Genomic DNA, 27,345 nt, shown 5'->3' on the forward strand with positions numbered 1-27,345 from the left:
GAGTAAGGGTATAACGGTCAAATTCAGACGAGCCTTTGGCAATGTTGACACTCTAAAGTCAAGGGGTGCCAAAGCGGGTGATGTGGGTGAGATATACAGCAAAGGGAACTACGTTTTATATGCAGTAACCAAGGGAAGCACCCAGGACAATCCGACAATAGGAGACTTTGTACAAACAATGAAAGCTGTGGCAGCCAAATGCGTTGAGCTTAACATCACAAAAATTGCAGTACCAAGATTAGGGTGTGGCTTGGACCAACTTGAATGGCCACTAGTTAAACAAGCGCTCCTAGAGTGCTTCAAGTGCCTTACAGTGACTCTGAGAGTTGCACCCTCCCACCAAACATGAAAGCGAGACCTGAACAAGATGTCAAAAACCAATATTGTCAACTGTAAATCAAATTATGCCCGAAGCCAAATTCAAGACATGAAATACTCAGGACCGAATTTACCTGGATCTTGAGATAATCCTAAAATTTACTATAATATTTATCTATACTTGTAAATACCAAACTTATAATATAGAAAACAATATTTTCTTGTGGGCAGTTGGTGAGAAGTCCCAAGCAAGTGCACCAACTGCCCCACAAAAGTCCAAATAAACCTTGTGGCAATAACCAGGGGTCCTAACTTGTTGGGATCACCCCTAGGCAAAATCACTTCCCCTTCAAACTTCACCCTGAGATGGGTTGGGGGCTCAGTCGTGATCGGAACTGGTATGCGTGGAAACAAAATCTGGGAAGTGATAACTGGGCCTTAGGCAACTGCCTAGGGGTTTGGGTCATGGTGGACAATCTGGCTCACCTCCCCCCTCCCCATCACCCCTCCCTGCTTAGACTTGGGGTGAAGCTATAATTATTTTGATACACATGTTTATTCTTCAAAATCAAGAAACATGATATTTTTGGTTTTTTTTAGCGTACGGAAATGTATGGATTTCCTGTTTCATGAAAAATACGGATTTTTGAGGTTATTGGGCTGGCAGCACTGATTTCCATACTTGTATTAAAGAGCTTTAATTTTCTCCATGTGGTCCAGAGTTGGCGCGATTCGAATCTCGTGAAAGAATCGAGAAAGAATCCGATTCTCACGATTTGAATCGGATTCGAATCGCGGTTCCCCAAGTCAAAAGAATCGGAAAATGCAGGAATCCGATTCCCTTTTATAGAGAATCGCACCTCCTCGATTCCCTGCGATTCCTTGCAGATGTTTTTCACGTGTTAAAACAGTAAAATGTACTATTTTTAATGCCTTTTAAGTCATGCATTTGCATTTTGTAATTCGGGACTGATGACATTTTTTAAAGGTCGGCTGTTGTGTGAAAATATTATCACGAATCAGTGATTCTACATTTATAGAGTGAAGGAATCGCGCAACGTAAGAATCGGATCCTCTTTAATGGAGAATCGCGCCTTCTCGATTCCCTGCGATTCCCTGCTCACAGCAACAAGCTAAAGAATAGAACATGCAAGATGAGCATATACCAAGTTGGGGAAATTACTCATTTCATTTCAGATTCATTTGTGAAGTCCTGAAGTTGAAAAAAAAATAGTATTTGGGAATCGGAATCGGAGGGAATCGAGAACCGCTAAAGAATCGGATTCAGAACCGGATTCGCTTTGTGAAAGAATTGAGACTGGAGAATCGCGATTCTCCCAAGTATGAGAATCGCAGGGCTTCAAACCCGTACCCGTACCGTACCCGAATACCCGAATACCCGAACAAAAATCCATAAATTTCTGTACCCGAACCCGTACCTGTACCCGAACCCGTACCTGTACCCGAAAAAATAAAACAAGGAATACCTGTACCCGAACCCGTACCTGATTAAACTATTTTGAACCCGGATACCCAATAGATCGGGTATTTTTTCAGGTATTTCATCAAAATTGTATCAAAAATGGGAAAATTGAAGAAAATCCCATACCCGTACCCGATACCCGTACCCGTAAAATTTTCTGTACCCGTACCCGATACCCGTACCCGATCCTCTGAAAAAATTTTCTGTACCCGTACCCGATACCTGTACCCGATACCTCTACCCGAAAACGTTCGGGTTTGAAGCCCTGGAGAATCGTAATTCAGGAATCCGATTCTGACGAACCAAGCAGGGTTGTTAAATTACCGTAATTTATTCGCTGGTAAAATACGGCGGTAAAATACGGTAAAATACGGTATTTTAGCGTATTTTACCATCTTGAATAATGTAATGAACTTATAGTGTTCAACCCTTCAAAGGTTCAAACTTATAAAATTGTGTATTATTATATGATGGGTGGAAATTTCAATAATTTTCTGCTTGAAATTTGAAAACAATATGAAACTATGAAGGGGTTAAAAATTACATTAACAACACTTGAAAAACCTTGAAGTTACTGAAAATTACTAAAAATAAAAACTAAAAAGTGATGAAAGATGGCCAATGGGGAAAAATTAATTGTATAACCATTAACCAATAACCATAAAACTGGAAAGCAATAAAGCATGGATTAAAATTATAATTAAAAATTAAAATCATTCAAAATTGTCAACAAATCAAAAATTGACCAATTTGGTTATTTTAATGATTGAAATAACCAAAATTTAATGATTTTGAACTTTGAAGTACATTTCGTTACCTTAATGCCAAATCCGAGTATGTCCAAGAACGTGAATTTTTCAGGAGAGGAAATTGAAAGTTTGAAAGATGATAAAAACAAATAGAGGGGATATGGAGTAGTAAAATTTTGAAGTATGATAGCTCAATCTCTTATGAAGAGATTGTCTGAGCTACATTTGTAAAATTTCTCAATTTAGTACGTGTAATTAAATGTTTTTCAAGCGGTGATGGACATACTCAGGTTTTGATTCTATATGCCATGGACATACTCTTACAATCGTGAGTATGTCCATGTTGTTATGAATTGAAAATGGACATACTCAATGGACATACTCGCTTTTAGCTTCTAAATGGACATACTCGATGTTTAAAATTTATTTAAATTCAATTTTTTTACATTTTCATAATAATTATAAGGTTTATTATTTATTTCACTAGATTCGGCTGAGCATCAGCTTTCCAGTGATACCAAAATCAAAAAATCGAAAATTTTGGACATACTCGGATTTGGCATTAAGGTAACGATTTTATTTTAATGACATTTCAATTGATTTCAACATGTTTTCACGATATGATGCCATTTGCCATTTTTTTTCAAGTTTTTGACCAATTGTGAATAATTTTCTGGGAATTGTTTGGTAATTTTCAAGACATTTTCCTGTTTATATGTAACATGCATCAATTATCATTAGCATTTATGCAAATTAATTGTAAATTTTGATGCCAATCATCTTCAGCTGTTGCAGAGCTGTGGGACCGAAACGATCCCGAAACCGGAACCGATTGAATCCCGATTCAAATCTGATCCCAAAACCAATCCCGAAACCGAAACTGTTATTTTTCTTGATCCCAAAACCGAAAAAATCCCGAAACCGATATAATTTTGAACCCGAAACAATCCCGAAACTGAAACGATTTTGTTTCGGTTTCGGGATTTCAATTTTCGCCTTTTTTCCGCGATTTTATTATGAAAAATGGTCATTTTACATCATTTATTGTAAATCATTCAGATTACAATAAAAATTACTCGATGAATTCAGCAAAACATGCACTTAAAACGTTAAAATAATCACTCCATTAGATTTTTCACGTCAAAACCTCCCATTTTTTGGACCCCTGCAAGGTCTATTAATGAATTTGGGCTTAAAATTGGTTGAAATGAAAATCCCGAAACCGAAACCGATTCAACCCGGAACCGAAACAAATTTTTCAATCCCAAAACGAATCCCGAAACCGAAATAAAAATTTGAATAACAAATCCCGAAACAAATTCAAACCCGAAATGAAAAAATTTCAATCCCGAAACCGAAATCCAATCCCGAAATCGTTTCGGTCCCACAGCTCTGTTATTCTAGTAACCCTTGGACTAAGATTGTTTTTTTTTCTTTAATAATAAAATACCCCCACCGCCTGGTGCAGATTGGGGGAAAAAAACAAAATGGACAAAAATTTGATGGAAGGTCATACAGACTAAGTATCTTTATTACTTACCACCATAGTCTTAGGTCATTTGGTTTTAAACTGTTGTCTTGAGCGCAAGAATTGTAAATAAGGTGAAATGCGCCGTTTTAGGAATAGGCAGGTGTTAAAATTGGAATGCATTATAAATTTTGGGTTTCCGACTCCATTTGATGAAATTTTTTTGAAATTTCACGTTTCAAAAATCCGCTGAAGACTCCAGGAATCTTCTAAAAGTCGCTGGAGGCTCAAAAATGACTTGAATCCACCTGAAGTCGTCTTCAGAAAGTGCTAAAATTGAGGTGCAGAGTGAATTTCCGCTTTACATCTCAATTTGATTAAATTTTGTGGGAATTTCAAGTTTCAAAAATCTGCTGGAGGCTCCAGAACTACTCTAAACGGTCTGAAACCATTTCCAATCGATTTGGCAGGTCGAAAATAGGGTACATTTCAAATTTCAGCTTTCTACGTCAATTTGGTAAAATCTTGAATTTTTCACTCATTTTTGATCTAAGGGATTTGATTTTCAAAAATTTGCCAAAAATTGAAAAAAAACACTTCAGCATTTGAAATATTGACAAATGGAAAATTTTTACCTGCTCTTTCGATCTACCTTTGTAAGGCTTAAAAAATTTCGTGCAAGTGCTATGTTGGAATGCAAAATCTGCGATTTCGGCTGGCCAGTCAATCAAAATGGCCGCCATTTTGTGTGGACAAGGGCTAGAAATGTTCCTTAAGACTCCTCCTTCAAGAAAAAAGTTGTCCCCGTGGATCGGCAGGAGGATGCAATCGATCCTTATGCGGGCCCCCCGATTACGACAAATACCACGTAGATGATGTGATTTTAATGACGATGGCTGTGGGATAGGTGAATTACTTAGAATATGTACATTCTGCAACGCCACTACCAGTTACCACTTCGTCGTCATACCAAGGCACACGGACAAAGTACGAGTAGGTAGGTAGGTAAGTAGGTACTCGAGAGAGGTGTAACTGCCAGCTGAAGTTGATGACGGAAAAAGAGCCGGCGGCGCACGACGGCGTTGAAAAACATCAATCTACTCCGTACCTACGTATAGCCCCGGCATTTTATGTCGCTCAATTGGCAACATCATTCGTCATCACGTCCAAGCGACGACGTTCGAGGGAGACACAAATGAGAAAATGAGGAAAAAAAAGAAAAAGAAAGAAAAGGGAAAAGAAACGAACGACAGAACGACAACGACCACGATGACGACAGATGAAAAGAAAGTATCGGCAATCGCCGATCGCCCATCACCCATCACCGAGTGCAAGTTTCAAGGTAGCCTACAGCGAGCGAGGTCCTCTAATGTATTAACATTATCTCTCGATAACGTCTTAAAACTTGCGAAAAAGATGTATTGATTTTAGCTTAAACGAGGAAAAAGTCTTTTTTCGCCTTTCTCCGTTGTCGCGCCTCTCTCATCGTATCTCTCTCTTTTTTTATCGTTTCGCGCAAAGTTTTCGCTAAATGGCTAATACGTAATACGGCCAACTTATTTGGTAAATTTACTTAGAAAATGCGTTCGCTAATGCAAAAATATCGTTACGATGGTGAAAGGCGTTCGTTCGCGCAACACAATATACACGAGTACGAGTAGTACGTCCAAGTTACCATAGTCTCTTTATACTCTTACTATATTGCGATGGCACGGCGGCGTACCGGCGCGACCGTCGACGATACTCCCCATTTTCAGCGCCGAGCTGGAATTCGCACAATTCTCTTCAACTTTTCGCATTATTTACGCGTATTAAAATCGCATTAATTTATCATCAGGTGTTCCTCTCTACTTGCTATTGCTATACCAAGTAAGTATATACACTTTACCCATCGTATACGCGTGTATAGCTCGATGATTTTAGAAAAAAAAATAAAACACCGTTAGGTACCTATTGAATGAACGAATGCGCGTTAATTTTTTTAGTTTTTCTTTTTGCCATCAGTTTGCTTCTGTTATTGTTATCGATCGTCAATTCGACTATTCGAGCGACAGAAATGGGAAAATATTGTGACGTGTCGGATTGTTGGGTGTCATAAGTCAATTTTTTTTTTTGAGATCAGGTAGAGTGGAACGAAGAAAAACATGTTGCAAATTTGGAGAAAAATTGGAGAGCAAGTTTATTTGTAGTGGAGAACTACCCAATAAAAGTTTGAGCTCCCTAGCCGCACAGGGGACTGGGCCCACAGTCCTCAAAGTGGGATAATTTTTGAAAGAAAAAATGCATGAACTAGGTAGTTTTTTTTTGCCACTTTTGAAGTTTTGAGGCTCCTGAGAACACTGGCAACGCCAACCGGTGTGCACAGTGTACACTGGCACACCTGTTTATTTTCCAAATAAAAGTAGGCACTTTTTAGAAGAGGTGTGGATCAAATTACATACAAGAATTGTACGGAGATGAAACACACCCGGCTCAAATGGAAGTTTTATCAACAGAGGAGACACCACAAATTGAAATGTGGGGGCTGAGGAATGCAGTGAAGAGAGCCAGAAACCATAAAGCAGTGGGGGAAGATCTCATACCAGTAGACTTGATTAAACATCCAACACCCGCGTACAAAAAGGAGCTGTTGAAGATGATAAATGAAATATATGATGAAGGTATGCAGCCTGAGGACTTCAAAGTGGTAAATTTTGTACCAATACCAAAAAAAAAAAAAATAACTCGCAAAAACGATCTGAATATAGAACCATTGCACCGATGAGCCATGCACTGAAGCTACTACTCACCATCACACAGACATAAATGCCAGAATTGAAAAGAAGATTGATGAAAATCTAAGAGAAACACAATATGGCTTTGCAGCGAGAAAAGGGACGAGAGATGCAATTGCCCTGCTGAAAGTGATCATTTAAAGAGCACTGAATGCAAATAGGGAAACCATTGCTCGCTTTGTTGATTATAAGAAAGCATTTGATAATGTCAACCTGTCAACCATGAGAGGATGTTGGAAATCCTGAAAAAAATACAATATTGATGACAAAACAAAAAAGACCTGCAAAAATAATCAAGAACCTGTACGCAAACATTAAGATTGGAACTGGGTACCTACTTGGAGAATGGATGTGGTATAAAGAGAGGTGTGAGGCAAACCAAGGTTGTTCAATGTGTACGCAGAAAAAATAATGAGAAAAGCGTGAATCAAACAAATTGAATTCAGATCAACGACAAGAGAGTAAATGAAATAAGTTACACAAAGATTATTTAGCATATTGCGAGGAATTTCCTCTCTTAATAGGTTATAATATACTTAGCTAGGTGCTATGCACCAACAAAATGTGTCACATATTGTGCATTTATGTTTGAACAATAGACAAAAAAGGCATTATTTTTGTCTCATTTGCATGCTCAAAAACCAGAGTTGCACCTATAAAAATGATTCAGCCTATTCATAGGTTCAAATTAATGGCAGCTGAATTGCTTGCTACTTTGATAAATAGGTTATGTGATATTCTGAAAATAAAGGTATTTTATTCCTTTTTGGATTCTCAAGTCACTTTGGCTTGGTTGAAAATGGATCTAGTCAAATTGAAATTATTTGTTTCAAACAGAGTAATAAAAATTTTGGCACTGCCCAAAACTGAAAATTGGTCCTCTAGGAACTCGCGGAGTTTCCGCAAGATCATTTATTAAAAATTTGTTATGGCCCAAATTTCTTTCTGGTGAAAATTTATTCAGAGAAAATATTTCATTGAAAGGTGAAAATATACCTATTCAAAAACTACCAGAATTGAAACATGAATCTTCAAGTCTGAGTAAGTATTACAAAAGATTTGTGTACATATAATATTGACCTAGGTTGAAAATATATCATCATGGTATAAAATCGTTTCTATCATTGGCTATATTCGCCGATTTATTTTCTGTTTGAAAAAACAAGTAAGAGATAGAATTGGAAAGAAAAAAGCAGTGGCTATTTCGCCTGTTAAAGCTTGCATACAAAGCTATCCAAGGTTAACTGTTTCAGAACAGAGACAAACATTCTATTGCATTATTGCATTAGTTCAATGTGAACATTTCAATGAAGAATATTGGAGATTACATGCCAAAAGAGGTGTACAGAGAACCAGTCATTTGTTCTCTCTCAATGTATTTTTCATCTGCTTCAAACTTCTCATATGTGATCTGTCACGAGAAAACCAGGTTGGTGTCCAAAAAATCGATATATTTTTTTTGATGGATATTGGTAGTACTCAGGGTGCAGAATCTGCCTGTGGTGGTAAAAACGTTCGCGAACGATTCTTTTGACCCTAAATTTGAAGGTTAAAAAAATAGAGCAACTACAAAAAAAAATGAAAAATTTTTTTTTTTCATTTTCTTAAAATGTGTGCCGGGGGAGTCAACATGCAAATTTTTGTGGATATCCGCTCACATTTGTAGGATTAAGGCCGTTTTTTTGAAATTTGAATGAGGCTTAAGCTGGAAAAATCAACTTTTTTCACCTTGAACAAGTTTTTTGAAAAAATTGAAAAACTCAATAAATAACTTATTTTATGTTAATAATTCATTCTTAGTAGTTTTCGCGAAATTTTTGGTGCGAAATTTTACAAAAACAAAAAAATCGATTTAGGGAAATTTCGATTATCGCCCTTTGGCAACCCTGATTTTGAAAAAAATGTCAGGTTATGTTGGCATCCCTGGTGGTCAAAAATGGTCCAAGTTTCACGGACCTACGAATCATAGAACCCCGAACACATAGATTCAAAACTTCAAATGCCCGTCCTGTAAAATTTACGTTTTGGACACTAACCTGGTTTTCTCGTGACAGATCACATATGATAAGAAGCATCCCATTGTGGTGCAAGCAACGTCTACCTTTATTTGTTCATATGTACGTATAGTACATGAAAGATATTATCACCCACCGAGTTACCGAGAAAAACTGGGTGGGCCGCGACGTATTTGGGCTGATGAGGTAAAAACCATTGATTTTAGCGTATAGCAGATAGCCAGATCTATTGTTCTTTTCAGAGACATTTGAATTAGTACATGCATCTGAAATGTAGTTGTCGCTAGCATTCGTGTTTTACCTCGAATGCATCTCAGATGCATCCAAACACATCCAAACCCTTATAAACATTCTCTTTTTAGTTGTTGTGTGTTGTGGAAGTTAGGTCGGTAACCAAATGCAACAATACTACTTCATTCTTCACCCTCCCCAAACCTGTCTCGCCTATCTTACCCTGGCTTTGCCTTTTTTCATTCAACAATTGATAGAAAAGATCGTTTCATTGTGTAACAGTGTGTTTTGTTTACGAGTAGTAGAAAAAGGAAAGTACCTAGCAGTCAGGCGGCCTTTAGAATGTTTCCTACATATTTCAAATTTATTTTCAATGAACGAAGTTTATGTAGGCAAGGTAAAAAAGTACCTAATCAAAAAGTGAGAGAATCATCAATAGATTAGTAAGTAGGTATTATTAAAATGGAAAATCTTACAAAAAAAATTATTCATCAATATTTTTCCAAAATTTTTGAATTTCTTGGGCAGCTAAAAATCGAGTTGATAGGTACTCAACCTACTTAGCGACTTTAATCAACATTTAAGCCAGTTTCCAGGCAATCCAGGCGGACATCTCCACTGTAGTTTTTGAGCAGAGTTTTTGTAAGGGAAATATTTAATTGAGAAATTTGAAGTTTCCAGTAACAAAATGCGTTTGAAGTTTCCATCTGGAAATCGTCTCAAATGTGGATGAACTCATAAAACATGTTCAGTATCAACTATCAGGTCTATTTTTAACTGACCAAGATTATTATCCACGCCTTTCGAAGAAAATTCAAAACTATAAAAAAATTGAAATTCACGCTGGAGGCTCCAGAATGGCTTGAAACAGTGAAATTCGGATTTGAGGGAGGTTAAAATTATTTTCAGAGCTAATTTTCATCATTTTTGCTGGTTACATACGTAGATCTAGGTACTTTTTAAAAATCGTAAATCACTGAAAATAATCAATTTTATATTCAAACATATGCCAAAAAATCAAAAACTAAATTTGGGCACTGGGCAGCTAGAATTTTGGTTATGGGGATTTCAGAGTAGACTCTCTTCAAAAATTGCAATCGGGTTCACATCGAAGATGACACCTCGAGAAATTTTCTTGATAGGCAACTAGGTAGGTAGGTATTGAAACAAAAACCAAGTGTTGAAGTATGAACAAAAACACTCGAGCTAAAAAATAAAATTGCACCCCTCTCCATGCTTTCAGACAACTAAAGTCACTTTGAAAAAAAAAAATGAACACATCTAAGACCACCATAACTACGAGTATTATGGCGAAAAAATAGATAAATAGTATAAAACAAATATTTTTGGAGGAGAAACAAAACACTCGAACTACAAATTAAAATTACCTCCCACCTCCCTTCTCTCAGACAAACTATGCCATTAATTTTGAAAAAATAATGTTCATTTCAGGCTTTGAAATGTTCATTTTCAAAAATTTGGGTACATTAATTTAATTTCAAACAGAAAAACTTTTCAAATTTTTTCAATTTTTTGCAAAAAGCAGGATTTTTAAGAAAGCGAGACTTTTTCACAATTATTTTAACAAGATTTTTATGCAGTTCTTGACCAAAAAAAAACTGAGAATTTTTTCGAAATTTTCCGACCAAAAAAAATGACAATTTTCTGAATTTGTTTGGCAAAGTCAACGAAAGGCATTACTTTTTGCGATTTTTGGCGGTAAGAAATACTATACTTACTTTGATGGTAGAATTTTTTTTAGGGGTCACCAGACCAAAATTCAAGGTGGGTAATGAAGTGCATTTTCAATTTTTGGCGAATTTTTGAAGATCAAATTTGATTAAAAATAGGCAAAAATTAAAATTTAAACTGAATTGACCTGAAAATTTGTGATTTAGTTGACATCTGATACCCCCCCCCCTAATTTAAAAGAGTTTGAAACCTCCATTTTCTGGACTCGTCTGCATTCACAAAACCTAGAAAAATTACTTCCTCAAAATTACAACTTACAAGGGAACCTCCTGAAGTGTCACTCTCCGATTTGAACGTAACTGCGATTTTTGGAAAGAGCATACTCTAAAACCCCCAAAACCAAATTTTCAGCTGCCCAAGTTCATTTTTCGATTTTTGGCGAACGTTTGAAAATTCAAAATTGACTGTTTATGGCGATTTATGCTTTTTTTTAAAAAAAAGTGCATACTTGATCCGTAAAATTGGGCAAATTAAGTCCAAAAACTAATATTAACTACCCAAATCTAAATATCACCATTTCCAGCCGTTCTGGAGCTTCCAGCGCGATTTTTCAATTTCTCCAGAATTTTGAATTTGCTCCAGAATGGCGTGAATATGAAGTTGGGCAGCTAAAAATCGAGTTGTGTATTATACTCGACGTGTTTAACGAGTTAATCTACCTTTGAACCGATTTTGAGAGTGACACCTCTAAAGTGGTTTTTTGACCAGCTTTTTTCAAAATTGAAAAATCCGAAAAATCAAAAGTTTCCCCTTTGCGTGGAAATTTCTGAAAATCGTGCGAATCGCTGTATTTCATTCAAAACTAACCCCCCCCCAATCAAAATTTCACCATTTCCAGCCGTTCTGGAGCATCCAGCGCAATTTTTAAATTTCTCCAGAATTTTGAATTTACTTCAGAAGGTGTGAATATGAAGTTGGGCAGCTAAAAATCGATTCGTGTGTTATACTCCACCTGTTTAACGAGTTTATCCACCTCACAAACGGTAAACTTTTGATTATTTTGGGTTTTCAATTTTGAAAAAAGCTGGCCAAAAAACCACTTTTGAGGTGTCACTCTCAAAATCGGCTGAAATGTGAATAAACTCGTTAAACAGGTCGAGTGTAATACACAACTCGTCAAGAGGTTCCCTTTTTAGTGATTTCGATATGTACTTGCTCGGGACTTTTTTTTTAATAAAAATAGAAAAAAAATAGCTTCATGGACAATGTTGTGTCTAGTTGTATTTCACAAAAGATCGAGGGTTTTATTGTGAGCATACTGTCTTGTGTTCTATTTCTTACGTTAAGATCCGTGTTTGTAACTTGTGTGTGATTCGTATAGCAGGTAAAAAACGGTTGCATTCATCATTTTAAAAAAAGGTAAAAAAAAAAAGGTTCAAAATGAGACACCATCTATCAACACTTCGAAGTACTTCTTACTCGTTCAGACCGTGCTGCTGTGCTGTCGAATGCATCTCGACTGCAGCGCGGCACTGTGTTCGGATGCATTGTAACGTTTCCAAAAAGAACAATAGGACTGGCTATCTGCTAAACGCTAAAATCAATGGTAAAAACTGGGCCGCTTAAAAAATTTCTGAATGAATTTTTATGCTCAGTGTCCTGCACTTTAAAAAAGGGGAGAAAAAAATTTGGCTGATTAATTGAGGAGCCCAAAATCAGGGGGCCAAAATTGGATATCTCGGTAGACCACGTGTTCAATGGGTCCATCCCTGTGTGTAGGTGTTGACCTATCTGGTGCAGTTTTGTTGAAATGTTCCAACCACAGGTCTTACAAAATTTACAAAGCGTACATTATATTTTTTGTATGCTTCAATACTAGAGCAGTACACATTGATCTCCTTGAAGATCTGGCTTCCAAAGCATTTTTAAATTGCCTTGAAAGATTTGTGAGTAAAAGAGGGTTACTTCGCTTAATTTATTCAGATAACGGAACAAATTTTATTAGACTTTGTAATTTTTTACAATGTAGTAAATGTCTCATTTTGTTGATGAGAACTCGATAGAATGGAAAACTATCACTCCCTGCAGCCCACATCAAGGTGGTTTGTGGGAATCGGCAGTAAAGGCCAGAAAATCGCTTCTAGCAAAGGCTATTGGCAATCAAACCTTGAATGTGTTTGAATTGAACACAGTATTATCAAAGGTCAAATGTATTCTCAATTTGCGACCTATTGCGTATAAAAAATGTAATCAATTTGTTGAACCCTTAACTCCAGGTCATTTTTTAATTGGATCATCTTTCCATGAAATTCCTCCATTGGATGAGGAAAATTTAAATATCAAACTACGATATCCTTTGTGGACCAGAATTGTGGAATCATTCTGGACAATCTGGAAAATAGATTATTATTTGAACCAATTACAGGTTCGATCAAAATGGAAAAAGAACGAAAAAATTCTCAAGGTCGATGATGTACATAGTACTAATTCATACTCGAGGAGAAAAATCATTCAGCTGGCCTATGGGCATAGTTGTATGTACTTACCCAGATAATAAGGGTGTCGTGCAAAATGCCGATATTAGATTGGCAAATCGTCGGTGACCTATAAAAAACCTCCTATGTGAAAAAATCAAAATTTTTCACTAGAGCTAAAAAACGTTCTACGTCTGTTTGCATTTCGGGAAAATGGATTATTTTAAAACACTTTCTTTATTTTTATCTGCGGAATGCTTTAAAATTGAATTTGGGTTGAAATCTTTATAATTCCCTTCAATAAACTTCAAAAACAGAAAAATGAACACATAGGAGATATTTTTGTTTTTTTTTTGAAACACGTTGTATTATTCTAGCAATTCAAATTACAATTTTATAAACCATTAAACCACATATTCGATCATAATTCGTAATATCAACAACGTAGATCTATAATCAACACATTGGACCTGACTATTTCAACACGTGAGTGCACATAGGAGGGCACATAGGAGGTTTTTTCTTTAATGCACATAGGAGGTTTTTTTATTGCACATAGGAGGTTTTCTGTTTTTTTATTGCACATAGGAGCTTTTTTAGACCACATTTTCGGCATGTTGCACATAGGAGATTTTAAGAACTCGCTCTACTAGGAATATTCCGTACTAAACACATAGGAGGTAATTTCAGACGATGCGCCTTGAAAATACGAATCCAGAGAGCCAATAACCGTTTTTTCGAAAAAGTTGACACATAGGAGGTTTTTTACAGGTCACCGACGAAATGGCACAATTCATAAAACGAGTATTCAAAATCTCGCATTATTGCCAATTAATGGTTAATTTTTTGTAATTTCATGATATCAATTGATGTATTTTTAGCTGGTTTACTATTTTGTGTCATTTATGTAAATGAACATGTTGATTTTTCAAATTGTAATTATGTATTTCAAATCTATTTTGTATGATGCATAATTGTGTGGAATTTTTTATAAACTTGCATTTTTCCCCTTTTGGTATTTTTTGATAGGTACTACCTATATTTTGTATTCGTACTATTCGTTGTTGTTTTTTATTTTATTTTTTGATTGTTAATTTTCTTCTTTAATTAGAAGGAGGTTTTACCTCTTTCTGATTATAGTTCTCTATCAATCTAATTGGAGAGGCGTGGTAAATCGCAAAAAAATACCATCTCTCTTCGAATTCACCACAGGATTTTTTCCACACTAAAAATTCCTCCTCTACACTTCCGTCCCGAATAATGAATATATGATCATGGCGAGGTCGATTTGATCCCACCCGATAATTTATTTCGGGGTAATAATAATAATAATTGCCTGGTAGGTAGAGGTTCCTGCATTTTTTCATGTGGGTACGAGTTTTTATATATGTACGAGTAGGTACCTAACTGTAAGACATATAAAGAGTAAGAACTTACCTACGAGTATGTTATACCATATACGCGATATGTCAAAACTTGAGAATAAAACGGAATGAGAAATTGCAGTAAGTAGCTAAGCGTAAGCACTTACCCATATACGCTGTAAACTTACGCCACGCCATCGCCATCGGTACCTATATTGCAAAAGTCATCATCATATTATCGTTTCGCCTCGATAGCTTGTCAACTATGCGAATTTGTCATCTCGACGTCAGAAATTCAATATTATATCGTACGTATTTTTTCTTTCCTTCTTTTTCTTTTTTCATCTTTGGCAGCTGTATGAGAGGGTGGCATGGTAGGGCATGGCAATTGCTTTTTCGTTTTCGTTTTCGTTTCCGCTGGCGTATTTGTTTGTACATTTGTACAGGTAGGTACTCGTATCATATTTACCTTACTCGCCTATAACGTGGCAATCAAATTCTCAATTTTCCCTTCCCCCTTTTTTTTCCAGTATGCTCTCGTTTTCGTTCTACATAGATTTTACCAGAAGAAAATGCGATTGGTTTACGAAAGAGTTCGGGTAAATTTCTCTCTCTCACACACTCTTTCTTTTTATCACGAAGTAGAAATATCAGCTTATATTTTCAACAGACTGGATTTTGGATTGATCAAGTTCGCGAGTGCATACGTAAGCAAATAGGTACACATACGTATTATAGATTTTGCGACGAATTTAAGGCTAACAAAAATTACAAGTATTCAAGAATTCGGGTAGGTAGAGGAATAAAACAAAAATAGAAAAAGTAGGTGGATACATCTATATGTAATAAGTATAGACGAGGTGATGGTGAAAGGTAAAATGCGAAATACAAAAATATTCAAGTAGGTAGTAAGGTACTCACGTATGGGACTGGGTGCCATCAAATTCAACATGTCTATTCTGAAATTCATCTTGAACTGTTTTTCGTGATCTTTTTTCTTCAACGCTGTTATGGCGCTGGTCAAGGCTTTCGTGTAGTCTCTGGTTCCGAAATTCTTGAACGGTACAACGATGCCGATGGTTAAATTGAAAGCGTTACGATGATTTCTGATCTGCGGTTTGGTTACGTAACCGGTGCCAGAGCCTGATTCTTCGACTCCGCCAGATTCGGCTTCGCCATCGCCGCCATCGCCGTCGCCGTCACCTTCGCCTTCGCCCTCTCCGACCGCCGATGCGGTCGTACTCATCGTGGTGGTCGGCACGTCTTTCAAACCAAATCCTTTGCCAATCTGTATACTGCTTCTACCTCGGCCTCCGTATGACGAATACGCCTGAGTTGGTTTAGCGTTCAACTTGATACCGGACTGATTGCGCCAGCAACTAATTGCGCTGATCAGAAACACCGTAACGCATACGTTAAATCGCATATTATAATATACGAGTATTAGAGATATTAGATAGGGGGTATTTTCTTCTTCTTCTCCGTCTCTTTTTTTTTTTTTTGAAGCACTTGAATTGGCGAAGTCGAGGCAGAGGTGACGGTTTTATTTACGTATCTATGTTTCTTTTTTTTTCGATCTCCTATTAGCTAATGTTTTCTGCGCCTGAAACAAAGATTTAAAAAACAATCAATTAATCAATCAATCAATATTTATTTATTTCTAAAAATATATCGAAATTACAAAATATCCCCCCATGCGCAATCACGCGAGCCAGGGGGCCTCCATGGTAACATTGTTCAAGTGAGAAAAAAATTCAACAGGTTGAAGGGGAGAGAAAAAAAAGAAAGAGAAACAAACAAAACAAACCAAAAAATAAAAAATAAATACGTAACTAAGCAAATGAAAGAGTACCTATAAGACAAAACTAAAAGCTAAAAATAATGAACACACAGGAAAGTTAAACGACAAATTCATTTATCAACCTAGAATATAAAATGAGTGCATCTACAGAGGAATACAGGACCTCACATACTATAAGCAAACAGAGGGCAGACATGAGACATAATTAGAGATGTGCACTTTTCAGAAAAGTAATTTTGGTGAAATGAAAAGTGAAAAGTTCATTGAAAAGTGTGAAAAGTAAATCGTGTGAGTCTCATTTTAAAGCTTTCTGCAAGAGCTTCAAATTGATGTATTTTTTGCCTATCTAAAACACACAAAAAAACAAAATCATTTTTTTCCATCTAATTAATTGAATAGTGGTAGCTTTGAGCCTTTCTAGAGCCTCCAATATTTTTAGGGTTTTCAGTTTTGAAAAAAAAAATGTAGTGAAAAATATCAAAAATGGGTGCTGAATTGCAAAGAAGGAGGAGTGGAGAGAGTAAAACTTGATATTTGACTTCATCAATGAGGTCAGTGATCTCTGATGAGTAAATTGATTGGTTACTCGCTTTTTTTAAAGTGAAAACTGAAAAGTGACGTGAAAAGTAGGAACTTTTCTTTTCAACTTTTCACTTTTCAGACTGCACATCTCTAGACATAATATTACCAAGTAGTCTGTAAGGTGTTTTCACTCTCCAGTAATCACCAGACTAGTGCCTGCTGAGAGCCCAAACCTCTACTCATCACTGCATTAAACAGCTTTGGCAAACACCACAGAGCTTGAGCAGCAGATCTGTCTTGTCGGTACTGAGGTAAGGGAGCAATGGTATTATCAATTTTCCTCCCCCTCTCATTCACATAAACTCTAAATTTGGACCTATTCCTTTGTATATAGTCAATTGCCTGGACTTGATAAAGTTTTTGAATAGGCAGAATTTCTAGTATTTGAAAATCGTTTTTTGTACTTTCCCCCCTTTTTTTTACCTACTATCCTCTTACCCCACTGACAAAATTATGCATAAAAACAGGCGTGTTGATGCGTAATGCGTGAATTTGGACTTTTTTCAAAAATAAACATGCCATTCAGCCTGCGAATAGCATGTGTAAAAGTAATGTTAAAGCATGTAAAATAAAAGAAAAATTGAAAAAAAATCTTCTGCCCTGGGCAGGAATCAAACCTAGGACTCACAGTTTTTATTTTTCTGCGTTGTGTAACCCACTCGGCCACTTCGCCGCTTGCAAAGAGTAGAGTTATTTCTGCATAAATGTTGGTGTGTTGTGAACTTATCAAGTCCAAAAACTGCAAACATTTATGGGGAAATAACTCCATTCTTTGCAAGCAGCTAAGTGGCCGAGTTGGTTAAGTAACACGGAGAAATAGAAACTTCAGGTCCTGGGTTTGATCCCCACCCAGGGTAAAAACTTTTCAATTTTTTATTTCATTTTACATGCTTTAACATTACTTTTATGCATGATGTTCGCAGGCTGAATTGCATGCTTTTTTTGAAAAAAGTCCAAATTCACACATGCTTGTGCTATGCATAAAAGCATGCTAATTAGCATGCTATCGCATCATTTGTATCAATAGGGTAACTGCCCATTTTTGTAGAATATGGACAGGTTCTAAGTGACAGTCCACTGCTCCCCCCCCCCCAGATGAACAAGCCATACTGGAGCACAGATTGATAGAGAGCATAATAAACTTTTACCATGTGTTGAGTGCCAAAATGTTGTGCCATGAAGCGAATCAAATAGTTTAGTTTTCTAAGTTTAGTTTGTAAGTATACACTCTGTTCTTTCCACATCAATTTGGAATCAATCATTATTCCGAGGTACCAAGTTGACTCAACTTGTGACAGGGGTGTGCAGCCACATGGAGCCCCACAGTCCAGGCTTTCATGTGTGTAGCACCTAGACCCTAGGTCAGGGGAAACCCTATAGCCAAAACTTAACACAATTTTGATTTGGACAAATTTGGTTTTAATTTATGTTGCCAGAATCAGCCTCCCAATAATTTCAAATCTTCATTAATAAACTTAATAAGATCACCTTGATTTTTGGCCCTATTTACTAAAGTTGTATTGCCTGCAAATCCATATAATGTCCCATTTAGTTTTAGTTTGAAAATGTCATTAATGTAAATTAAAAAGACGATTGGTCCTAGTATGCTGCCCTGTGGTACCCCATGCACTACTGGTAAGAAATTCCCAATTTCATTCCCAACTTTAACAGCTTGAGTTCTTCCCTCCAAGTAGGATCTGAACCAATCATGCTGCACGCCCCTTATCCCCAAGTTCCAGAGCTTCTGTAAAAGACTCCCAACATCAACAATGTCAAATGCCTTACTGAGATTGAAGTATGCTGCCTCGACACTATCACCAGCATCTATACCATCGACTACCTCAGCAATATGATCAAACAGAGCATCACTGGTACTCTTCCCAGACAAAAATCCATACTGCTGTTTTGAAAAGAAATCTTTTGTATGCAGGAAATTTAAAATTCGATTTTTTACAACTTTTTCAAAAATTTTTGAACGTAGTGAAAGAAGGGAGATTGGCCTGTAATGTTCCATAAATAATTTACTCTTGTTCTTATGGACAGGGACAACAATGGCCTTTTTCAGAGACCATGGAAATCTTCCTTGATTTATTGATTTGTTTAAGATGTCAGCGATAACTGGTGCCAAAATAACAGAATTTTCCTTTTAAACCGTTTTGCCAGAATGTATCATGTCCCATAGATGGTTTGTTTGGAACTTTGGAAGACTTGAGACCTCAGCATGAATCTCATCACATGTCACTGGAGGGAACTCCAGGCTATTTATAATTTTCTTGACTGGGTAAGCATTATTTTGTTTCAAGGTTTTGGAATTCATTTGAGATTTTATCAACAGAGTCAATAAAAAATTTATTAAATATGTACGTTTGAGACCATAATTTCATTTCCCTCAACCAAAACCTCCTCCTGGTTTATTCTAATTTTTGTCAGTTTATCTTTCTGCTTCCCTCTGATCAAATCTACTTATATGTTTCCACTTCCAGTACTTCCTTGGGTCATTTTTACAATATTTCTCCAAAACCGCAGAATGGTAGACCAATTTATCCCTCAGACTCTGCTGAACCACTAATTTTGACATTTGTTTATACTCCTGAGTAATTTCTAAATTTGTGGGATTTTTTTTCATTTTCTTAATATAATTTTGATTTTTCCTCGGTATGGTGTTCTTTTTTAAATGTGTTTTTTTTTTGTATAAGTAACTGACTTGGTGCAGGATGCCGTCAGCGACTCAAGCTCATCCAGAAACGAATCACACGCCTCATCCAGAACCATAGCCCTAAAAACATCTCCCCAAGTAACAAGTCTCATGAATAGTAGATACTAGATATGTAGGTACTAAGTAAGTAAGATGTGACGGCGATTTTGATCTACATAATTATAGGTAGGTACCTAAAAATACAGCCAAGATTTGATTGGTGGCTGGTGCTATTCAAGCAACGAGAAAGAAAAGAAATTTTTCTCACCAACCCCAACCTGTCTAAAAAATTGAAGAAAAAAGGCGATTCGAAACTCACAAGCGAATTTTAAAAATCGTGTTTCAGTAGTTGAAGGCGAGAGGAAGTGTTCGGAGTAACATTATTTTCATTTTAAAAGCTAGAAAACGAGCCCTTTTTTTGTACCCATAGTTTGTACTCCTATTGTAACTTATTGTATGGTTATCAAGGTGTGAGTCATATGTCGGAGTATGTATTCGCACTTTTTGTTCGGCGTGCGTCACCTGTCAATTTGTAGCCTACCTTATGTTGCATCATTCGAATTGTAGCATTGATAATACGCGTTTGATACAGTCCAATTTGATTATTTAAAAGGAAAGGAGGAATGCAGGGAGAGAGGGTGATGGTGAGAACACATTTTCAAAATGTCTTTGCAGATACGAAGTAGGTACACATAATCTACCTGTATACCCAGACCTACGTACGTACGCGGTACGAGTAGAATTTGTCCACGCGACAAAATTCACAAAGAAAATTGAAAACCAACAGATCTAATCAACTTTCTACGCTAATCTTTTTTGCTGTGTGTATACGTAGACGTACGTTCTTACTCCTAGCTCCATACGTAAAGTAGGTAGGATATGTGTGTTGGAATCGAATCGAAATAAATGCGCAAAGTACATACATATCGTATCGCTATCGCTTCGAGCCATCGTTCGAATGGAAAACAAAAAAAAATCAAAATTCCGAGCACGAAACTACATTCGCGTCTCTTTTATTCTTGTACTCGAGTATCGATAGCTATTAGTAAATATTACGCTGTACTTTAAACAGCGACCCTCGATTACTTTTTTCTTCGTTGTCTCTTTTCTTTTTCGGTAGACAAAAAAAAAAAAGCACAAAGAAACAACGAATGTCCATCATGTTCGTAGATATTGTACAATACAAGTAGAAAGTTGACCAAAAGAAAAAAAAAACGTATCTAGGTAACATTTGCTCAAGCCTGCAGGTTTAAATTTTGACACTTGGTACATACATGCAAAGGTACTCGTAACTTTGCATTTTGCTCGCGATATGGAGGCGTTGATAGGCAATTATTACACTCGCTCGAGTCTTATTCACTCGTCAAGTAAGTACTCCCATATTACCATATATTTTTTTTCTCTTTATTTTCCGTGATATTGACCGACGCTATAGGTAGGTAGGTAGGTAGGTACGTACGTAGCCAAAAAAAAACAACAACACACATTTACGCGCACAGCTTTTGCATTGTGTGTATTCGGCGGCGATAGCGATAGCGACATGTCGACTCGAATGAGAATGATTTATACAGCAACGAGTCTAGTAAACCTATTCGGTTCGGTGTTTTCGCGTAATTTGGCGCCTTTCTTCCTCGGTAGGTGCTACCTATCAACTTATCTATCATCGTACAATAGCGATGGTGATGGCGTCAACAAAGACGGCGATTACCCGTAGTCTCGCGCCGTGCATTTGGGAGGCCAAATTGCGAGTTGCGACGAAAACGTATTGTACGTTACCTCTACCTACGTACATAGCCAAGTGCCTTTCAATGGTACAGGGTTGCGCTGCCGCTGCCGTAGCCGTTTAAACGAACCTAGCGACAAAATGGTCTCTCTCGTAATTTATATGACCCTTTTCGAAAAATATTTTCCCAATTCTTTTGTTGGCACGCGACTCATTGTTTTAAAAATCTTTTCTTTAGTTTTCTGGATATTTTCCAAAAGTGTTGGCCAACGTGTTACCTACGTTATGCTCGTAGGTCGAGAAGCAGCCCATCTCGTTGATGGTGGAAATTTTCACAGCTAACAAACCGTTTTGCAATCTACGCTACCGCTTGCCCATGTAGCATTCCTGCTGAATCGAAATTCGAAAATTTACAAAGTAACGTGTGTTTTTTCGTCGAAATACATACGACAGCGAACCGAGAATTCATGTGGATATGGGAATATGCCGAACGATGAGGTAAAATTGGTATAAGATCTTGAGATCTTGTCACCTTTTATTTGCTGATATGATTCCTATCCGAGTGGAGAAAGTGGAGAGGTGGCAAAAACGAGCAATTGAGACAAAATACAGACGGATGCTCGATAATTTGTTTCATGCACTTTGTTCTGTTCGGACGTATATTTTTCCTTGTAGGTACATACATGTATTTTTAATTATGTAGGGTCTAATTAATTTTCCATGATGAATTTTTTCAAGATTTTTTGGAGTAGGTACATATTTTTATGTACTTACCTACTACGACTTTTGTTTGTTTTATTATGAAGAAGTAAAAGACAATTATGATTTGAAGTGCCGTATGTCGATTGGAAATTTAATTCTCTACAACTTTGTTAGCATGAAATTTTTTTTGGATGCTTCCTTATGCCTCCACATCAATTTTAATGAAAGGTTATAACTCAAAATGTTTTCCAAACATTGAAATATTTCCTCTTCAAGATTTTATTTTTCAAAGTGTTCTTATGCTAAATCAAGGTAGGATACCAGATCTTTAAAATGAGGTGCTATTCATTCCTCAAAATTAATTATAAGTTGATAAAAATAATGAATCAAGTTTTCAAAAAAAAGAAAATCACTCTCCTGTAAAATTTCACTTTTTTGAGATGTGACTTTATTACTCCCAAGGTGCGATATGTACCTATTTCTAAACAATTTTATAAAACGATGTATAAAGGTGCATTAGGTAGCAGAGCTGAAAATGGTTACACTACCCGCATCATCTGGTTAAAATACCAGTCAAACACACTAGTAGCTGGTATCGAGTTGATTTGGGCACAGATAGTAGCGTATAGCGAGCACAGCCCGATCATTTTCCCACTTAGCCTGCGCACACATCCCAAAGCTTGATAATGTGTAAGTGGGAGGAGTTATGCTTTGATACCTGTGTACCATTTTCAGCTCTATCAGGTAGTTACTCTATATTCTTATAGAATAAAGCATTTGCTGGTGTCATGCCAATCAAACTGGAAATATACTGGCAAAGACAGTATACGCTGCTGCCAGCCGCCACACCAAAGGCCAATAAGAGAAAGCGAAAAGAGTACTCACTCAACCTCTCAATCAATAAATGACAGGTGGACTGGATAGACTCTGGAGCGCATGAGACTAGATGATTCATACCCAACATCAGGGATAGACTCTGTAACGGACTGGTAGTCAATACATACATGACGCAGTTGCCGATGGAGCATGGGGACATAGGTCAATATCTATACAAAAATCCCAAGAAGAGGGACTCCCCTACCTGCTTGAGATGCGACACTGGAGAAGCTGAAGATACTCCTCACATCATGTGGAGGTGTACTAGACACAATGAAGCTAGAGACTGGCTCAAGCAGGCCCTGATGTTGGACAAATGGCCCTGTGAACTGCCCAAACTGCTCAGATAGGGAGGGAGACCATTCTCAGTCTTCGCCAATGAAGCATTAACCATGAAGACGCGCCAGCAAAGTGAAATAGATGCTGCATGATCAAGCATCTGAAACTTAGCAGGAGCTAGCTAGTAGTGAGATCTGGCCTATCAAGGACACACAGTGTCTATAGGTGGGTGGGCCAGGCATGCTACCCCTGACTTGCAAATCATTGAACCAGCGAAGAAGAACCCAGTAGCAAAGTGGACAAAGAGGAAGCCAAGCTAGCAGTCAACAACACCGAATCCAAAGAAGACATCAAGCAGGGAAGCGGACAAAGAGGAAGTGGAGCTTGCAGAAACACCAAACGTGACAACACTACCAGACAAGTCAAACAGCAAGTACCAGTGAAGAGGAGAAGTTACCTTTTAGTTTTAAGTTATAAAGAAGATTGTTATATTTATGTTGATAAAGTCGAGTTGAGTTGTAAATAAGAAGAGTGGCGATGATCCATATTTAACAATTGAAAATAAAACAAGGTGAGTTACTATGGTGAGCTAAAAAAAAAAAAATATATACAGTCCACAAGTTATCATTATTTTCACAGTCCTCTAGGAACCGGATAAAATCAGTAGTAATGTCTGAATCTACTGAAATACACAGCAATCCTCCCAATGACTACAACAATGATGATGTTTTTCTCGATGTTGACATTTTAACCAATATTCATGGTACAAGTAGCTCCTCAAATTCGACTTCAACAAATACAAATAATCAAAGCGTATTGAACATCTTACTCAGTGATCTTCAAAAGCTTGACATTGATTCAGTTATACCAATCCCAGAAATCACCGATGCGGAACTGCATGACATACATGTCTTGAAAATCAAATTCGATGAAGTCGCCAGAAATTTATCAGCAAGCTGCGGTGAAGACGATAACATTCAAATATTTGATCCAACTTCAATGCATTATATCAAAATATAAGAAATGCATTAATTTAGCGATGATCAAGATTGGTTAAATTTCCGAAATTTCTATGTGAAGAACATCCATAATAATACTAAGATTCCACCCGAGAGAAAGAGAAAACACAGTTATTTGTAGACTTTATTAAAAGAAGCTCTCAATTTAATCAAAAATTTAACCAGGCTGCTTAAGCTCTAGCGCCAAAGGTACCGGTACTGGTCACAGATAGTGACTTAGGTGCACCAGGGTAAGTCCGAATTCGGGGTAAGTCCAAATTCCTGCTCTAATGCTGTGTCTACAGGTTTGCGCATTCCGAAGCACTACCCAGCAGTGACTTGAGGGTAATATACCCCTTCTTCACCATGACATGAATATTTTTGGAATTCAGTTCCATTTCACATGTTTTTGGTTTAATCGTATTTTGTTGTTGTTTTGAATTTTCTATCTTTTAGTTTTTTGCATAAACCGGACAAACCATATGTCCTAGTGAAAATCTGATGAGAGTAATCTCAAAGAGAATTAAATTCTCTACAATTTTGTCGACATGAAATATTTTTGTAGGACGCTCTATTTTTGAACCAAATATCCACAAAGTTGAGCCTGTTCTAGCTAGTCAAAGTTGAAATAGTGATAAAACCCATTCCGACTTACCCTGGTACAAGGTGCACCTTATGTCACTTCTGTAAGGGTTGGTGAGAAATATAGTTAATTTATTATTTATTGCCTAATGTTTAGGATATAGTCAAATCAAATATGTATGACTTGCCGCTTTTCTTGTAGGCACGAAAAAGATGGGCAATCTATAGCTAGTATAGGTGTGCGATTTCTGAAATTGGAAAATAGCCAATCGCTATAGCTCGTGTAAGAGCGTGAACATTTTGGCATTTGGCAGCTTACCTACCTACTTATATCACCTATTGCTGGGTGCTGCCGTTGGCCTTTTCAATTCAACCTACAAAAACCGAGTGTTGGCAACCGAAAAGTGATCGACTATCGTCGTCGATGATCGATTGCGTCTTTCTTGCACATGGGTACCTCTACCTATGTACAAGTAGTAGGCTGTATGTGTTTACCAATTTCGAATGCTCTCCGCACTTCACCCAAAAGAAGCTTCGTGAGAAAATACCTATAGTATACATAGAATGGAAACTCGACGAATGTAAAACACTGAGAAAGCTGACACGTTAAACTTTCACACGAAAGTAAAGTTATAACGCGAATCAAATCCATTAATGCAACTTGACACGTGATGTGGGGCGACACATGCGGTAGCTGTAGCTTATTGGAGACTCCTTTACTCGCAGTATTCGGATAGTGACAAAAAACACTAGTATGCAGCTACTTAAAGTGTGTACGAGTGCGAAACGCAAGAGCTACGAAACGAAAAATTTAGAAAACAGCGTTGCACGTGTAACTCGTGACATTCGGTTATGAGCAGTGGGCACGATTTTCAGCTGCAAACAAACAACAGCGACGAAGTGTCGCTAAATCGATAAAAAAAAAAAAGAGAGAAAAAAAAGAATCACGAGACTCGGTCCAAGAATAAGGTAATCATCGGCAAATAAAATCCCAACGTTGCGACAGCGACGCGAAAAAGGTCGCACGTTCGTTATCACTAGATTAAAGCGATCGTCGAATATTTCCGATGGCTCGTTTCATACCGTAGGCCATTATCGTATATTTTTTATACTCGATTTTTTTGCACACCGCTTCGCGTCGCGTCGCACTCCTCGACACGCCGCATCCAAAATACAAGTAGGAAAACGCGAATCAAATGAAAGTTTAAGAGCTGCGCCGGCGGGCGCAGCGCGTAGTATCGTTTGAAAACAAATAAAAATTCCATTTTACGCTTCATAAAACTTATAGCGAATACCTACCTACCTACTCTTTCGTTCTCACTCACACACACGCGCGCACACAATACACGCACAAGATATTGTTTCACAAGGTAAGACGACGAAGCAGCAGCTGCAGCGGCGGCAGCAGCGCGAGAATAAGTAGGAGAATGAGAAGAAAAAGACGAAAAAGGAGAAAAATACCGAAGACATGGTATCGAGGTGAGGCGAGGCGGTCGCTGAAAAAACGAAACGAACGGGAGAAAGAAAGCTAAACGAAAAGAACGTATGGCGGCTGCTCCGGTTTGCGGCAAACTTACTCACAGTACGTAGATACACGTCTCGTAACCGGCACTCTGGCAGCCGACAGCCGGCATTTGACACCAACATTTACATAGGTTAGTTCATACTTGGGCCAAGTTTCAGAAAGATTTTGAGTACCGTTTCATCTTGGTGACCGGGCTATAAGGGTCCTCGAAGTGGCGTTGTTTCTGAAGGTGGGGGGGGGGGATTTTCACCACTTTTGTGTAGTGTAACCTGTGTTCAACTATTCATGCAATACCTCATTCACTGATTTGAAAGTCAGTGATACGCGTTTCTAAACCTCACTGGCCCATTCACTTTGGAATTCTAGGTACCTATATCACACTTTTATAGGGTGCCCAGAAATATCGAGTACCCCTAACAAAGTTTTTCATTAAAAATATAGGTTGGAAACGTGAAATAGATGCATATGATTGGTGGAATGTTATCTCTCCAGTCCAACAACCGATCATGTGCTATCATTATTATCATTCACTGTGACCAACCAAAGTATTTAGTAGAAAACTTTTTTAGGGGTACTTGATATTTCTGGGCACCCTGTAGTCTTTTATCTGGTGTACTTGTAAATGACGGTTTGAAAGAAATCACGAGTTCTCGTTGATATGTATAATTTACGTAGAAACACGTTTCCAACATTGAGAGTTCTTTTTGCACAAAAAGAAACACGCTAGATTCGCTTTCAATGGGCGAAAATATCCCCAAGCAGCGCAATCGGCAGATTATCGAAAGTGAAAATTGGCCAAAAATTGAATTCGATCAACTGCAGAGAAAGTTCCTCCCTAAATCCTAAATCGAATATTTCTCGATCGATGCATCGCCATAATATCGACATTATATTGTTAAAGATATTGTATCGATAAAATGTCGAGATATCGATCGAGAAATATTCGATTTCGGGAGGAACTTCCTCTACCTACATACAGTTGATCGAATTCAATTTTTTACCGATTTTCACTTT

At 37.3% G+C, this 27,345-nt stretch overlaps 1 protein-coding gene across 1 annotated transcript in view; it reads right to left on the reverse strand.

Moving 5' to 3' along the window:
- The window catches only part of Nmdar2 (NMDA receptor 2), a 188,010-nt gene that overhangs the window by 84,889 nt on the left and 75,776 nt on the right, over positions 1-27,345 (reverse strand). Inside the window, exon 4 of the mRNA XM_065355837.1 lies at positions 15,490-16,171. Within this exon, the coding sequence (XP_065211909.1) occupies positions 15,490-15,994 (505 nt within the window). The 5' untranslated portion in view covers positions 15,995-16,171. The remainder of the gene's footprint in view (positions 1-15,489; positions 16,172-27,345) is intronic.

This window comes from Planococcus citri, chromosome 3 (genome assembly GCF_950023065.1).
Source record: "Planococcus citri chromosome 3, ihPlaCitr1.1, whole genome shotgun sequence".
Classification (NCBI taxonomy): Eukaryota; Metazoa; Arthropoda; class Insecta; order Hemiptera; family Pseudococcidae; genus Planococcus; species Planococcus citri.